This window comes from Maylandia zebra, linkage group LG18, assembly GCF_041146795.1.
Source record: "Maylandia zebra isolate NMK-2024a linkage group LG18, Mzebra_GT3a, whole genome shotgun sequence".
Taxonomy (NCBI): domain Eukaryota; kingdom Metazoa; phylum Chordata; class Actinopteri; order Cichliformes; family Cichlidae; genus Maylandia; species Maylandia zebra.
The window spans coordinates 5,709,963-5,726,025 of record NC_135184.1 but is presented as its reverse complement, the minus strand read 5'-3'; the positions used below and the strand labels follow the sequence as shown (position 1 = coordinate 5,726,025).

The following is a 16,063-nucleotide window of genomic DNA, read 5'->3' as shown; positions in this document are numbered from 1 at the left end:
TGCCCGTTTTGACAGGGAGAACACCGACCCTGTCCTGTCCCCTCTCCCCTCAACCGATCCTGCTCCAGTCCTGAGCACTCATGAGCTGAGGCGTGTGTTCCGGAGCATTAACACCAGGAAGGCGGCCGGGCCAGATGGAGTGCTGGGCCGGGTGCTAAAAGACTGTGCTGCGGACCTGGCGAACGTCTTCACCTCTATATATAACACCTCATTGTCCTGTTCACTGGTACCATCCTGTTTCAAAGCAGCAACCATCATTCCCATCCCAAAACAGTCAAATGTCACATGTCTGAACGATTTCAGACCTGTGGCACTCACCCCCATTCCCGCCAAATGCCTGGAGAGACTGGTCATTAAACACATCAGAGCTGCTTTTCCACCATCCCTGGACTCGCACCAGTTTGCATACAGGGAGAACCGGTCAACCGAGGATGCGATCGCCACAGTGCTGCACACATTACTGAAGCACTTGGAACACAGGAACACCTATGCACGGCTCCTCTTTGTAGACTACAGCTCGGCTTTTAATACCATCCGGCCATACAAACTCCGTCCCAAACTCCACCAACTGGGACTTAACTCCTCTCTGTGCAACTGGATTGTGGACTTCCTCACTAACCGTAGACAGAGTGTCAGAGTGGGTAAGAACACCTCTTCCACCCTTGTGGTCAACACCGGTGCCCCTCAGGGGTGTGTTCTGAGCCCTCTGCTATACACTCTCTTCACCCATGACTGTATTTCCTCCGGCGCGTCCAATCCCATTGTTAAGTTTGCAGATGACACTACAGTGCTCGGACTTATATCCAACAATGATGAGACAAACTATAGGACAGAGGTGCAACAACTAGAGTCATGGTGCCACGACAATAACTTGGTCTTAAACACCAAAAAGACAAAGGAGATCATTGTAGATTTCCGGAAGAGGGGCCATAACAACCATCTGCCTCTCTTCATTGGCAGTGAGGCGGTGGAGAGGGTGAGCAGTTTTAAATTCTTGGGGGTAACTGTGACCGAGGACCTGTCCTGGGGCAACCATATCACCTCAGTTGTACGGAAGGCCCAACAGCGCCTCTACTACCTGAGGAGACTGCGGAGCGCACACATTCCCAGATCTCTGATGTTGAACTTCTACAACTGTGCCATCAGCAGCGTTCTGACGTATGGATTTCTAGTGTGGTTCCCCAGCTGCACCAAGGCCGATCAGCAAGCACTCCAGCGGGTGGTGAAAGAAGCTGGCAGAATTATTGGAACAAGTCTGCCAGAGATCAGTAATATCTTCCCCACTCGCTGTCTGAGGAGGGTGCACAGTATCCTGCGGGACCAACATCACCCTGCGCGCCACCTTTTCCATCTGCTGCCCTCAGGGAGAAGGTACAGGTCTATACAGGCCAGAACATCCAGACTGGCCAACAGCCTGTATCCACAGGCTGTGAGGCTCCTGAACTCTCTGCCCCCCTCTCACGGACAATAACCATATCCAACTTCTTAATAGCAATGAACTGGTCTGCATTGGTGCATCATATCTTTATTCTCTTCCCCCTCCTGCCCCCCCCCCCCCCCCCCCCCCTCTTTCTTAAATAGATAACTATCATATCTGATATCATATCTCACAGTACAATAATATTGAATGGGTTGCATTGTTGTATTTTGTCATGTTTCTCAGGTCTTTGTCTGAATTTCTACGAACATTATTGCTAGGGATTGTCTTATTGCATTGGAGTCACACTGGGTTAAATATGTACACTTGGGTTTTAAGGGGTATTTATTATTTTCTTCTTTCTTCTTTTTTTTGGGTTGTATGGAAGCCCCAAACGCAATTTCATTGTTCTTGACAATGACAATAAATAAATAAATACTAATACTTCATTTGATCCCCATCAATTTACAGAAGACTTAAGGACCCTTTGACTTCTAACATACAGCTGCATGTTTACAATTTTATTATTGATTTATTTCTAGCAAAGCGAGACTTTACTGATTAAAGACATAATCAGACATATTACTGTTACTTTCTGAAAAAGACTCACATAAAGCAGATTTATCACAAGCAAACATCAAGACACATCCTTCATGGCTTAAAGTTGCAGTGGGACTCTTTCGCCATCTGGTGGTTGTAACAGTTATGACAACTGTTCCTGCATATATGTCCCTCCTCAGTGTGAAGAAGACTGGACTCCAAGCTGCTCCTGCTGATCACTGCGTGTTCCTCCTGTGTCTAAAATCTATTTCCATTATGAATCAGGAAACTGTTTGCACCAATCATAAAGCCAATAAAATACGTCACACACTAAGAAATAACAAAAAGGAATTGTGCATTTCAAGGAGATTTTTCCCTCGTTTTTTGAAATCATAAGAATACAAACTAATGCAAGACTGTCATGTTTTCATAAGTTTGTAGAGACACTGTTCTGTTGTATTCTAGGACATCAGTCACTTTTTAAATGCATGCTACTCCTCCTCCTCTTCATCATCAGCATCATCATCAGCACCCATGACCTCCTTTTAGTCTTTGTTTTGTTATTTTTCAGAGTTCAGGAGACGTTCTTATGGGATTTCCACAGTGTACAAGTACTGTTTAGAGCCTTTACCTAAAAGAAAAGAGTAAAGTACAAAGTAGATTTACTCACTGCAGGAAAATAATGCCTCAATCTGATATATTGTCTTATATGACAAACTGAAAGTGATGCATCAAAGTGTAAGCAGCATTTTCCTGTTACAGCTGGTCTAGATGGAACTGATCTGATCTCCTTTATGTGCAGGTAGATATCCAGTGGGTTTGCTAAGGGTCACAGATGAGGGGCTGTGTGAGATGTTTAATGGGAAAGGAAATAAAACCATTGTTCCAGACCTGCAACTAAGATACTCGAGTATCTTCAAATATGAAGCTGAGTATTACTTCCATACTTTCCTCCACTGCTGATGACCTTGTTACCTGCTGCTCCCTGTTAATGATCAGCCTCAGTTCTGATAGTAAACTGTTGGCTCTCTGGGGGGAAGAAAGAAGTTTGTATTTGTTTAAGATACAATGAAATCATATTTTGACATATTGGAAGATGACATGGAGCTGAAAAAATACTACAGGTATAAATGGAAACTACAGTTTATTTCTGTTATTTCCTGTGATAGTGTTTGTACACTCGCTCATGATAACTGTTCATTCAGCTGCTGTTTCTGTCTGCTGGACATCTTTAGCTTTCAGTAAGGATGCATTCATAGATCAGCACATCTTTTTGAACCACATTTCTTATGATACTCAGAGTTTACATTTTGGAAATGTGGTGAGACCTGGGGTAGAAAGAGACTGAAGCTTCAACCTCGGCAGTTTTGTGTGTGTCTGAAGCAGAAAGATAAGAACTGTGTGGCCAACTCATCACACACATAATCCTGAATCAGAAAAACAGCATCAAGTGTTGTAATTGTTAAACACAGAAGTGTGATTTATATGTGGTTTTACTGATGGTTAACACAGTCGCACAAACACCTGAAACTGATCAAAATATAAAACAACATATTAAACATAAATATGTGCAAGTTACCAGAACTTATATGTGGTTTCACTGAGGTTTAATTCTGCTCAGTTTATCAATACTCACTCATACAAAAGTTTGTTGTGTTTTATTGATTATTTGGCTTTAGGTTTTCCAGTTTTCCAGCTGCTGCTGTTTAATGTTTGCCTGGGAAAATAAATTTCAGTTTTTTTGTGTAATAAACAACTGCAAGGATAGATGATTACAACAAATAGATGACTAATACATAAAAGTAATACATAGATTAATAATGATGGTGAGTTATGATGTGTAATCATGGGAACAAGTGGGTTTACAAACAGGAGCAGCTGATTAGCATTAGAAAAGCTGAAATAATACCTCAACTGAAGCCACTTGTACTAAATGCACTATATGTGCACTGTTACAAGAATATTTTTCGTTCTATTAATTTATATAATTTTAAGTTAAGCAGGACAGAGTTCTTTTAAAGAAAGATTTACTTATATTCTCAAAAGTTAAGCATGACAGGCTTCTGTTTAAGAAAGAGACCTGTTTTACTGTGTTAATGTTGTCATTTTGAGCTAAAAATAAATGGCTAAATGATCATTTGTTTCCCATATGGTCATATCACAAAGAATATGCATCTGCTTAAATCAAATTCAAGTCAAATGGTTAAAAAATAATTTCACACACAAAAAAAGAGCTACAAAATTCACCACACTGGGAAGGGTGAACTGGGTTGCCCGGCCCTGGCCACGAGGTGTCTCTTATTTATTTTTCAGGGAGTTGGCAACCCTACATAGCAGCCACCCAGCTCAGCTCTAGAATTTTCTTTTCCTCCCTTGATCTGATGAGGAGTGTTGTTCTTGTGCCCACTGCCAGCTGGAAACTTGGGTACATTTAATATGAGCCGCTGTAGATAAGTTTATGAAACATTTGTACTTGAAACTGATGTTTTAATGTGTTGTTAGACAGAGAAGTCATGAGCCGAATCCGACAGGCATTGGCCATTGCATGAACTCCTCTGGGGAGTTAGCTTGCAGCACATGTTCAAATTGAATGTTCTGGGTCTTATTATGCTGCAGCGAGATTCAAATCCACAACTGCGATGTTTTTGTTAAGGAAGAAAGCTAAATGTTCTAAAATATGTGAATGAAGTTATTACCGGGCTGGATAGCAGACTGTTAGCAAGCTAGCAGCTAAGGAAACCTGGCTACCTTTCCAATATGGCGGCTGATACAAGGTCAAATATCAAGATTATGTGCTTTTGCCTAAGAAAATTTGGTTAACAGCATTTATTTTTTCTGTTAATATTTTTTATATGGACCAGCCTGTACCTTTATGATGTTAAGACTGCTAGATGAGCTGTTAGTGACACTGAGTTAGTCATGACTATGCTTTCTGTGTTTTTTCCCTCCCCTTTTGGTATCTTGTTCCTGCTGGATGAGCCACTTCATGATCATCCTCATCTGATGACTCCGCTCCGCTATCCTGCCTGGTAGATTCTCCTTGCTGCAGGTGTATGCTTCTGCCAGCTGGATGCTGTTACTGGATAGTACACTGTTCCAATGGAGCGGTAGGAACAAATTGAAACACACTAAAAGAAAAGGGTTATTGTTTAAAATTGTGTTTTAATAAATGTGTTAATGTTAATTAAGTGTTCATTGTGTGCTGGAGGTCCTACTGGTCCTATGGTGGAGCAGCTACTACCTCTCCTTTAAGAAACTTGCCTCTGATGGGATACAGATATTTGGGACACATTTCAATTCTTGTAAGGGTTTAAAAAATACACAAACTTGGAAGAGTTGACTGGATTTGTACAAAATGAGATGGCTGGCAATGGAAAGATGCAATTCGATTGTTACATGTTTAACTCTTTAAAGCCGGTCGGAGCGGGCACGCTCTGTTTTGCGTAACTATTTTTAAATCCCTGTAGAACCGGGAACCGCGTAAGCTAGCGCAATAATTTTTTTGCATATGAATCCAGAGGAGTTGTACTTACATCTTATGCCATCAGCTTGTCCTAGGTCACGGTTTCCTTCCACATATAGCTTTGCAAAAATTGCATAAAAAGCGCTTGCAGTAACAAAAACATAATATTCCAGAAACACGCTTTGCCGATCCGATCAGCTGTTCGTATTCCAGATGTATTTAATTTTCAATCAAGATGGCAGAGCTGTAATCATGCTCTAAAATTATATATTGTAATATGACAATTGTAAAGTTACTTAACCTGTGAGTCCTTGGTAAAGACATTCTCTTCAAAGTGAACGCTGCAAAGATGAGATGCAAGTTTCAAGTACATCCTTCTTATGTTAGCTAGCCACTAGTTCAGTCTCTGTGCTACACCATCACCTACAGGACAACTGCAAAACAACAACAACAACAACAAAGAACAAAAAAACAAAACATGTAGTTAAGATGATGGTTTTTAATTAGCTGCTGTAAAACAATGTAATAACAATAAATAAATGCAACATGACATTAACTGCTTTTTAGGTAAGTACTTTATGTACTTTTGGAGAACTGTTAGATCATCCATGTTTTCTACAGTCATTGGTTTGCTGGACAAAGTGGCCCACCCGAGGGGTTCCCTGCCATTGACCAGCAAGCCACCCTGGCTGAGGATCATCTGATTGCCAGGGCAGAAGGAGCAGAGCATGCCAGGCAGTCATGGAGGTACAGCATTCTAATAAGGTGTCAAGGGGGTATACACCAGGCTTTGGTGGACACGGGCTGCGCACAGCTCCTGGTTCACCAAACCCCGCTTTGCCCCGGGACATTATTGGTGTTGCAGTGGGTGGAGGTTACATGTGTACATGGGGGCATTCACAGACAAAACACATGGAATAAAGGCTGCAGTCAGTTATATTTTATCTCAGATAAACTAGTCAGTGTTTATTAGTGTTTGCTCAACTAGAAGTCTTCATAGTAGCATCCACACATCAAGTCTTTAAACAAATAATGAAAGGATAATGAAAGAAAGTTTAATGTGAAATTACTGAATTATATGAAATATTATGGCTTTGTCTGCCAGAGTGTTTTTCTTTAAACTACTTGGAACACTTTTACTGGCAGTCAGTGATGTCACTAAAAGGCAAGCTTCTTATGTTGTGTTGCCATAGTCTCCGGAGTTGACTTTTAAAGCTCACTTACAGAACTGACTTATACAGCTTAGTTAGAAAAGTCAAGCATCCAGACATTTGAAGGACTATTCACTCATTAAGGTGACATTTTCTATTTTAAAAGTTCTCAAAAAATTAAAATGAAAAAGGAAACAAGAAAAGTTACGACTGAGGCAGATAAGAAAGATCCAGGAGATCAAGGTAAGTAAAAAAAAAAAAAAAAATCCCCCAAATAACAGAATCTACATTTCTAACAATGTTGAGGCTCTGTGTATAAAATGATTCATTTTTAGAGGATTTAAATCCTGGTTTTGATTGAAACTAACGTAAGTGCAACATGTCTAATCAAAGAAAGGTTACTGGGGCACTTTGTCTTTTGGTAAAATAATGTGACAGGTTTATTCTTGGACTGAGCAGTGAAAACAGAGCAACAAGTGTCATCAAGATGTAAGACTTAGTAAACCTAGTATCAATTCGCACTGGTCAGTTTTTTTATCCCAAGAATAAACTTGTGATAATTTAAGCAAAAGCAATTTCAAATTCTTTGCCAAACTGCTTCCAGTCCTGATGTCGTGGACTCTTTTTCACCACTGTGTTGTTGTCGTTTATAGATTGTAAGAGCAGGACTGCTAAAAGAAAGGCCAGTCCTGAAAAGAAGACCCCAATAAAAAGGAGGAGGGTCGCTGAGCAGGCTGGTCCTTCCACCAGCTCAGATGTGGTCAGAGGAGTGAAGCGCAAGGTTGTGCAAGATGAAGAGGGCACAACAAAGAAAGCAAAGAAGGCTAAACTTCTCGACCATATGAGCGGTGACAAGGAGCAAGCATCCTCCTTGTTGGACTCTGGTAAAGGTAGGCTAATTAGTTGAATAAGGGGGTAGATTAAGTGTGGTTGCTAGGTTTAAGATATTAGTGTTTAGTGTTTGTGTCTATCATCCAGTGAGCTGATGTGCTTTTGGTGTTTTCCACATCTCCAGACTTGAACAACAAACAGGTGTGCGCAAAAAATGGCAAAAGAAAGGCCACGGGAGACAACAGAGAGCCACCCAAGAAAAAAAAAAGGAATGTGGACCAGGACAAAAAATCAGTGGCAGACCAAAAACGTAAGTAGCAAGCAGCTTGGGTTTTATATTCAGGGGAAGGGCAAAAGGAACATTTAGGCTACAGAGGAGAGTAATTTGTGTCACAGCTGTAATAAAACAAGATTTGCTGTTTTGTCTGTTCAGGTGAATTCCAAGCCAGATATGTGGAGGAGCACCAGCTTGGAGAAGGAGGCTGCGGAGCAGTGTTTGCTGGCTACCGGATAGAAGATCGTTTTCCAGTAAGTGTTCAGATGATGGTAGTAAGACAGGCAGTAACGCAGATAATGGATAATATCGTAAACTGAGACGTCTGCTGTGTTTCCACCTTTCATTACGTCATACTGAGGAAATGCTCACCAATGCTCTGTGTCTTCTAGGTTGCCATCAAACACATTCCCAAAAATAAAGTCTACTGCAAAGTGGCGGTAAGCGTCCAACACTTGAATCAGTTTTACATTACTGGATTGAATGCGGCGTTCCTCATCATCCACTTTGTTGTAACATTTCAGGATGAAAGCGGGAAGAAGCTCTCAGTGGAAGTGGCCATTATGGTTAAACTTGCAGGTGAAGCAGAAGGGTCAGTGGGAATATCTGCACCTGTGTCCTTGCTGGAGTGGTTCGACCTTGGCAAAGAGCTGATCCTGGTGCTGGAGAGACCTGTCCCCGCTGTGGACCTGCAAAAATACAAAGCAGAACATGGAAGAACTTTAACAGAGGACAAGGCCAAGGTAGGTTGACTGGAAGAACCTTAGACTGTACAGCATTCAATCAAGGCAGAAAAGCATTAACTCATTATTGTGTTTTTCATCTTTTCCAGGTCATTCTGAAGCAACTAGTTGATGCTGTAAAGGAACTTGAGGATAAACACATCTTTCATCGGGACATCAAGGGACCAAACATTCTGATTGAGACCGGCTCAGATGTGCCTCGAGTTCGCATCATTGACTTTGGACTGAGCTGCTTTGTTAAGCAGCGATCTCTGTATCGCATCTTCTATGGTAACATATTCTGCTCCTGCTTTTCACAGATGTAACAATTTGTGTCTTTTGTTTTAGAAGAAATTGCAATTGTGTCTGTTTGTTAGGCACTCCTCTTCACATCCCTCCCGAGTGGTACATTAGGAGCTGCTACAGGTGTGGACCCACCACGGTGTGGCAAATGGGAGTGGTGTTGTATGAAGCGCTTCATGCACGATACTTTAGTACCGCGAGGTTCCTCACAAAGCAACTGAGCATCAAAAAGCGTCTGTCCACAGGTAAGAAAACTTCACACTTCCAGATTCACTGATGCCTTGGATCACTAGAACTATCATCTTCATCTTTTTGATCTTTTCTTTCTTTCAAGAATGCCGGGATTTCTTGGACGCATGTTTAGCTTTAGTCCCGGAGAAGCGCCCAACACTGGAGGAGCTCCAGCTTCACCCCTGGCTAAGATAACACACACAAACACACAATTCACACCTCATCATATAAGTATGATACGCTGTAGTAACTTCCTTCCTTTTTTCTGTTGGACAGGAATAGATAGAATGGGTCAATCTTAAAAAATAAAAAAATAAAAATTTAGCTTTTTTGGAGTTCCTTTAACCCCCCCAGCCATCCCAGGAAAGGGGATCTCTCTTTGAATGGGCTTTCCCGAGGTTTCTTCCCATCGATCTGACCCCCTGAGGAGTTTTTCCTCGTCTTCATAGAGAGCTTGGGCTGGGTCAGGAGCTCCATCAAAACTGTCTTTATTTGATGACATTAAAGTCATCAAATAAAGATGTGTTTTACTTAAAGTAAAATTTGATCAAAATAAAACTTGTTTAATTCATCTTTGCTGAGGATTCTCCTTCATTACTATTTTGTTTTGTTTTGTTTTTACCCATGGTGCATTTTGACAAATAAGAAAACTGAATCAGGTTAAAGTGTGCACAAAGACAGTCACACTGCAAATGATCTGAAGACTTGCATCTGTTGCTCTAACCCCCAACTAGTTTAGACAGATTTCCTGGTTCTACCAGAGGTTTTTTCCTTCAACAAGGGAGTTCTTCCTTCCCACTGTTGCTGAGTGTTTGCTCATAGTGGGTTGTAAAAGCATAAAAGTTAATAAGAGGCATTCATAGCAGAGTTATCACAGCGGGAACTATATAGCTTAAATGTACAATTTCTACAGGACGAATTATAACTTCATTATGTATAAAAGCTCCTGTGGATAATTACTCCTATTTGTAACTTTACACAAGAGAAAGTTTGCTGTCACACTATTTATAACAGGTTGGATTTTGTCCTCTGAGTTGAGCCTTTGGTTGCAGTTTATTGAAGAATTTCCTCTAAAGTAGCTGTTGATAAAGATTTAAAGTCCTGTTTATATACAGAAATATGCTTTAGTTCATGTTTTTTACATGTCTGCCTCAGTGGATCAGTAGAAGATCTGTCACAGGAAACTAGATGATGAAAAAGGGTACGAATATATATATATATAGATAGATAGATAGACACAGGTTGCAACGTAGTATTTTCATTTTTTCTTAGCATTTCTTTAACGTCTTGGTGCAAAAGAATACCTGCATTTGTGTGTAAAGAAGTGTTACATATATACTCAAAGCAGTTGGAAAAAAGAACTACAAATTTGGAAAGGAATTTATTCATGTTCTTACTCATAGATGGAGTACATGGTTTAAAAAACACTGAGGAAACAGATATGAGGCGGCTGTATCAACATAAAAAAATTAATACAGTTAAAAATGAATAAAAAGTTGCACGCTTAAACTTATTTCTCTACAGTTTGTACAATTCATCCATGTAACAACAGGTTCTCTCTTAATATAGTAGTTAATTAAAATATCTTTACATAAAAATACATTTTTAAGTACTCTCCGGTGGAAGTCTGTTGTGGCTTATGTTTCTAAATGACACAACCATAAAGCAGCCCACAGAATATACAAATATGTCTTTGATAAGTGAATGTTGGCTCCCACAATGGCCTGTTAAGTTATTGCAAAAATAATTTACTGCATAATATGTCAGATTAGAACATGTTATAAGCACAAAACTGAAGGGGAAACAATAAAAACAAAAATGAAAAAACAAATACTAAATGAAGTTAAAGGATATTTCTTACTATACTATATAATTGTATAATGTTGCGTTTGATTGCAAATGAAAACCCACCAAGAAAAAAAGAAAGAAAGAAAAAGAGAGAATAGAGTTTAATTTATTCAAAACACATTCTTTTCTTTTATTTAAGCTGTAGCGAGATTCAAATGGACAAAAGAGAAAGAAAAATATTACAGATTTGTTTTATTAATCATGAATAAACTTTATTATACACAACTCTAAATTTCAGTTGGTCTTAGTCAGATGTGTTTTTAATTAAATCCTGCAACACTGTGCTCGCTGCCATCACTTTATATCTTAGTGTGCAATTATTACAATATTTTTCCCCCTTAACTCTCAACTCGCGTGTTTAAAATGTCTGTGATCATATTTGTCCGTTGACTTCTGTCTGGGCCTCGAACGATTCATCAGACTGGTTGGCAGCCTCCAACTGATGCTCCAGACTTTCATCATCGCCTCTATTCTGATCAACTCTTATCTTAAACTTAGTGATGAACTCATTACTGGCCAGCGCGCCCTCCTTTTTAGGGCACGTGGGCTTTGATAACAGCCGGCTTTCCAGTCGCTCTGCAAAGAAAATTCACAAAACATTTCTTATTTGGTAAGCTTGTTAACAAATTTTAGTTCAGTTTTGCTGAAAGTTATAGCATGCATCAGGTAAGAAGCAATTGGTTTTTAAAAAGCATATACATTCCCCAAAACATTTTTATTATGTGCATTCTGGAGAATAAAAGATTGTACACAATTTCCCTTTTTAAAGTAAAAAGATTATTAAGTCTAATTCTTACTTATTCAGTAGATTAAAGTATTGAAACATCATTATTCATAAAATATGCACATTACAAAATTAAAGTTATTCAAAAATTACTCAAGTACTTACTCCAATACTCACATTATTCAAGTAAATTTAATTTTTGCCAATGTAATGTCACATAAAATCTTAATCTGAATAAGGGATTTGAACCCCACTGTCACGGCCAGGGGATCAGCAGGCCGCTGACTAGTAGTGTTCTCTCTCTCGCTCTCTCGCCAGGGCGGAACTCATGGTGGGTTCACGCCCTCGGCCCACGCCCCTCTGAAGAGGAAACACCTGGGCCTCATCAGTGCAGCCAGCATTTAAGCCAGGGAGTGGCTTCTACTCATCGCTGGATCGTTGTGTGTGACTCGCATCAGTGCAGCCCGGCTCTGAGCAAGTTCTCTTTTGCTTCCCTGTGCAAAACCTCTAACGTGTGTTTCCTTCTGTACATAGATCCCCTGGACCCGACTCTGCATTCCCCGAGCGGATTCCCTTTTTGTGTGAGTGTTTGGAGAGGAGCAAGTGTCTTTTCCCTACCTGGATTTCCCCGGAGCCTTTTCCCTGTCACCGCTTTGTATATAGCACTATCCCCTGCACTGTTTGTATATACACCTGGTGGAACTGTAATAAATACTGACTGTGCCTCTGAGTCCTGCGTGTGAGTCCTCAAGCGAACCGTGACACCCACACAGATGAGAGCTTAGCAGTGAAGCTCTCTCTTAAAATTTGAGTTATAAAGTCAGAAGTTATCACTGACAGAGATCCATGTTCTTTTAACATAAGAAAGAATATTTGCTGAAATTGACATTAATCCAAGCCCTTAAAACGCCATTTTGGATTAAGCATTTCCTTTTAGAAAAGTCTTCAATGAGCAGGAAGCGCCAGTACTGAAAAAGAAGCCAACATCAACTGCTAAACGTGCTAAAAGTAAGTAAGTCCCTGTAGACTCCTATGATCAAAACACATACAGTATAAAAGTTATAGGTTACAGGTCTGAGAAGTAAAACAAATGTCAAAGTGCAAAAAGAGTTATGGTCCCATAGAAGTCTATTCCATTTGCCTGGAATTAGGTGAACACCTTTGTGACAAATTTAATGGCTCAGTCATTTGTTTCATGTCATATTTAATAAAAGACTGACATGGTGGCATGTTGAATTGTCCATTTTGCACATATTTGGTCATTCTAAGCGTCAGAAGGGGAAAGATCATTCTGGGAATGCCTACTGGCGAAGGATGTGTGACTGACAAGTCCAGTGTGTGAAGTTTAACTACAGTCTAAGGAGCTTGGAAAGAAAAGCATCTGGACTTCTTTAAGTTTCTTGAAGATGTTTCACCTCTCATCTGAGAAGCTTCTTCAGTTCAGAATTTCTTCAGAGAACTGAAGAAGCTTCTTGAATTTTGAATCTTCTTCTTGGGCAGTTATTTTGCGCCTTGGTTTTTCCACACGCTTCTTGCGACCCTGTTGACTATTTTGAATGAAACGCTTGATTGTTCGATGATCACGCTTCAGAAGCTTTGCAATTTTGAGACTGCTGTATCCCTCTGCAAGATATCTCACTATTTTTGACTTTTCTGAGCCTGTCAAGTCCTTCTTTTGACCCATTTTGCCAAAGGAAAGGACATTGCCTAATAATTATGCACACCTGATATAGGGTGTTGATGTCATTAGACCACACCCCTTCTCATTACAGAGATGCACATCACCTAATATGCTTAATTGGTAGTAGGCTTTCGAGCCTATACAGCTTGGAGTAAGACAACATGCATGAAGAGGATGATGTGGACAAAATACTCATTTGCCTAATAATTCTGCACTCCCTGTATTAACAGAACATGGTTCATAAAACTGCTCCTACAACTGTTTTTGAATCAGTTTTAAAGACACTTTATTGTTCTGTTTTTGTCTTTTGGCATTTCTGTGCTAATTTCTTGTTTTAATGGTGCTCTAATTTAAACTGATTTTTCCTATTTTAATACCTAAATAAATAATCATTTATCTTTTGTTCATTTGTCTAAATTCTGGGAAAAGAAAGAAGTTTGTATTTGTTTAAGATACAATGAAATCATATTTTGACATATTGGAAGATGACATGGAGCTGAAAAAATACTACAGGTATAAATGGAAACTCCAGTTTATTTCTGTTATTTCCTGTGATAGTGTTTGTACACTCGCTCATGATAACTGTTCATTCAGCTGCTGTTTTTGTCTGCTGGACATCTTTAGCTTTCAGTAAGGATGCATTCATAGATCAGCACATCTTTTTGAACCACATTTCTTATGATACTCAGAGTTTACATTTTGGAAATGTGGTGAGACCTGGGGTAGAAAGAGACTGAAGCCAGCTTCAACCTCGGCAGTTTTGTGTGTGTCTGAAGCAGAAAGATAAGAACTGTGTGGCCAACTCATCACACACATAATCCTGAATCAGAAAAACAGCATCAAGTGTTGTAATTGTTAAACACAGAAGTGTGATTTATATGTGGTTTTACTGATGGTTAACACAGTCGCACAAACACCTGAAACTGATCAAAATATAAAACAACATATTAAACATAAATATGTGCCAGTTACCAGAACTTATATGTGGTTTCACTGAGGTTTAATTATGCTCAGTTTATCAATACTCACTCATACAAAAGTTTGTTATGTTTTATTGATTATTTGGCTTTAGGTTTTCCAGTTTTCCAGCTGCTGCTGTTTAATGTTTGCCTGTGAAAATAAATTTCAGTTAGTGTGGGAAGTTTGGTTAAGCTGGTGGAAAACAATACTGTTACACTGACCTTTTGGATAAGATTGTCTTACCTGTGGTTTCTCTGATGTGCACGGCAAAACAGTCTCCAGGCAGCTTGAGTGCCCATTTAAAGGTTCCTGGTGGTACCAAGTGATTGAAGAGAGGATTGAAAAGCCATATTAGTTTATTGTAGATTGTAGTCAGTTGGCCAAGCTTGTAATGAAAAACGGTTCATTACTCGAAGCTTTCATCACAGTCCTCTTTGGTGACATCTGGTGGACAAATATATGAAGAGCAGCTTGACTCTGCAGCTTATAATGAACTGCTTCATTATGATTGCCCACTCTGCAGAGCTGACAGCTTGTGTTTGATGTCATGTGACAGTTCTGTGTGATATCGGGCTGATATGTTGCTTTGAACATGAATTTTTGGGGGGTGAAAAAATTATGTTATCATCAATCAATCATGTGGTCAGAAGAATCTGTGCTTACCTTGCAGGAATGTTTTAAATTGACAGATTGGGAAGTTTTTATTCAGTCTTGATGCTTTGGTGGATGTTAGCTCATATGCAGGTTTTGTAAAGACATGATTATACCCCTTAAGCGTGCTAAAGTGTACCCTAACAATAAGCCATGGGTCACCAAATGCATCAAATCCTGTTTAAGGAAAAAGAGACAGGCTTTTAAAGAGGGGGCTGTTACTGACTTTCAGGCAGTCACCAAAGACTTGAAAATCGAGCTCTTGAAAGCAAAACAGATCTACAAAAACCTTCTTGAAAGAAAATTTGCTGCAAAACGTTTTGGGTCTGCCTGGACTTGTATGAAAACCATATCAGGGTTTCAAAATCCCCAGAGCAGCAGTCAGATCATTGTAGACGGTTTTAAGTCAGACAGAGATTTGAATATGCTTGATGCTCGTTTTAGTTCTTCTGAACTGAAACAGAAACTGAAAGATACTCAACACTTCATCACTGAACTCAGCGATGTCCAAAAGGCCTTTCATACAGTTAATGTGAACAAGAGCCAGGGCCCTGATAACATTAGTGCCGCCTAATTAAATCTTGTGCTAAAGAGCTCAGTCCTAAATTTCAGCTTATTTTCAATAAACCCTTTCAAATACAAAATGTGCCCTCGCTTTGGAAGGAAGCTGTCGTCGTTCATGTCCCTAAATCTAGTCGTCCAAACGTCCTGAATGACTTCAGGCCTGTTGCCTCACCTGAGTTGTCATGAAAGTCTTTGAAAAAATCCTCAGAAATGTGATTATGGAAGAGATTGAATATCAGCTGGATCCAATGCAGTTTGCGTGCAGGCCCAACAGAGGAGTGCAGGACGCGCTTTGGACTAAATCTGATTCTTAAACATGTAGAGAGTAAAGGGACTTTTGCAAGACTTCTTTTCATTGATTTTTCTTCTGCTTTTAATACAATACAGCCCCATATTTTAATGAAAAGACTTTTAGAAGAGTTTGAAATCAGGAAAAACCTGGTTTGCTGGATTTTAGATCTTTTAACTGACAGGTCACAAAGAGTGAGAATAAATGGGGTTCTGTCTGACCCAGTGTTCTCCTCCACAGCTTCTCCTCCAGGGTCTCTTATCGCCCTTATTATTCATTCTCTTTACAAACACGTGTCAGAGCAGATATGAAAACAGGGCCATCATTAAATTTACAGATGACTTTGTTATTGTCAGCTTACTGAAAGAGGGTGAAACTCACCATAGTCCAATCATTGATTAGTTTGTTCAGTGG

The 16,063-nt window shown here is 39.7% G+C and overlaps 1 protein-coding gene across 3 annotated transcripts; it reads left to right on the top strand.

The window, feature by feature from the left end:
• Positions 1-4,361: 4,361 nt before the first annotated feature.
• Positions 4,362-12,234, top strand: LOC143413568 (serine/threonine-protein kinase pim-1-like). Of its 3 annotated transcripts, XM_076876800.1 has the most exons (11): positions 4,362-4,382; positions 4,991-5,064; positions 6,042-6,167; positions 7,225-7,461; positions 7,587-7,712; positions 7,836-7,930; positions 8,069-8,116; positions 8,201-8,419; positions 8,509-8,689; positions 8,776-8,946; positions 9,036-12,234. In XM_076876800.1, the coding sequence occupies exons 3-11, from the start codon at positions 6,149-6,151 to the stop codon at positions 9,125-9,127; spliced, it is 1,188 nt and encodes a 395-aa protein (XP_076732915.1). In that variant the 5' UTR covers positions 4,362-4,382; positions 4,991-5,064; positions 6,042-6,148; the 3' UTR covers positions 9,128-12,234. The 3 variants fall into 3 exon arrangements, with proteins under 3 accessions (XP_076732915.1, XP_076732916.1, XP_076732914.1); XM_076876801.1 differs by lacking the exon at positions 4,362-4,382 and having other exon boundaries at positions 5,988-6,167; XM_076876799.1 differs by lacking the exons at positions 4,362-4,382; positions 4,991-5,064; positions 6,042-6,167 and adding an exon at positions 6,187-6,814.
• The last annotated feature ends 3,829 nt before the right edge of the window (positions 12,235-16,063 follow it).

Coding starts and splice junctions, on each gene's coding strand:
- LOC143413568 (XM_076876799.1), top strand. CDS start 6,754: ATGAAAAAGGAAACAAGAAAAGTTACGACTGAGGCAGATAAGAAAGAT. Junction 6,815..7,224: donor GAAAGATCCAGGAGATCAAG/GTAAGTAAAAAA, acceptor TGTCGTTTATAG/ATTGTAAGAGCAGGACTGCT. Junction 8,690..8,775: donor TCTGTATCGCATCTTCTATG/GTAACATATTCT, acceptor TCTGTTTGTTAG/GCACTCCTCTTCACATCCCT.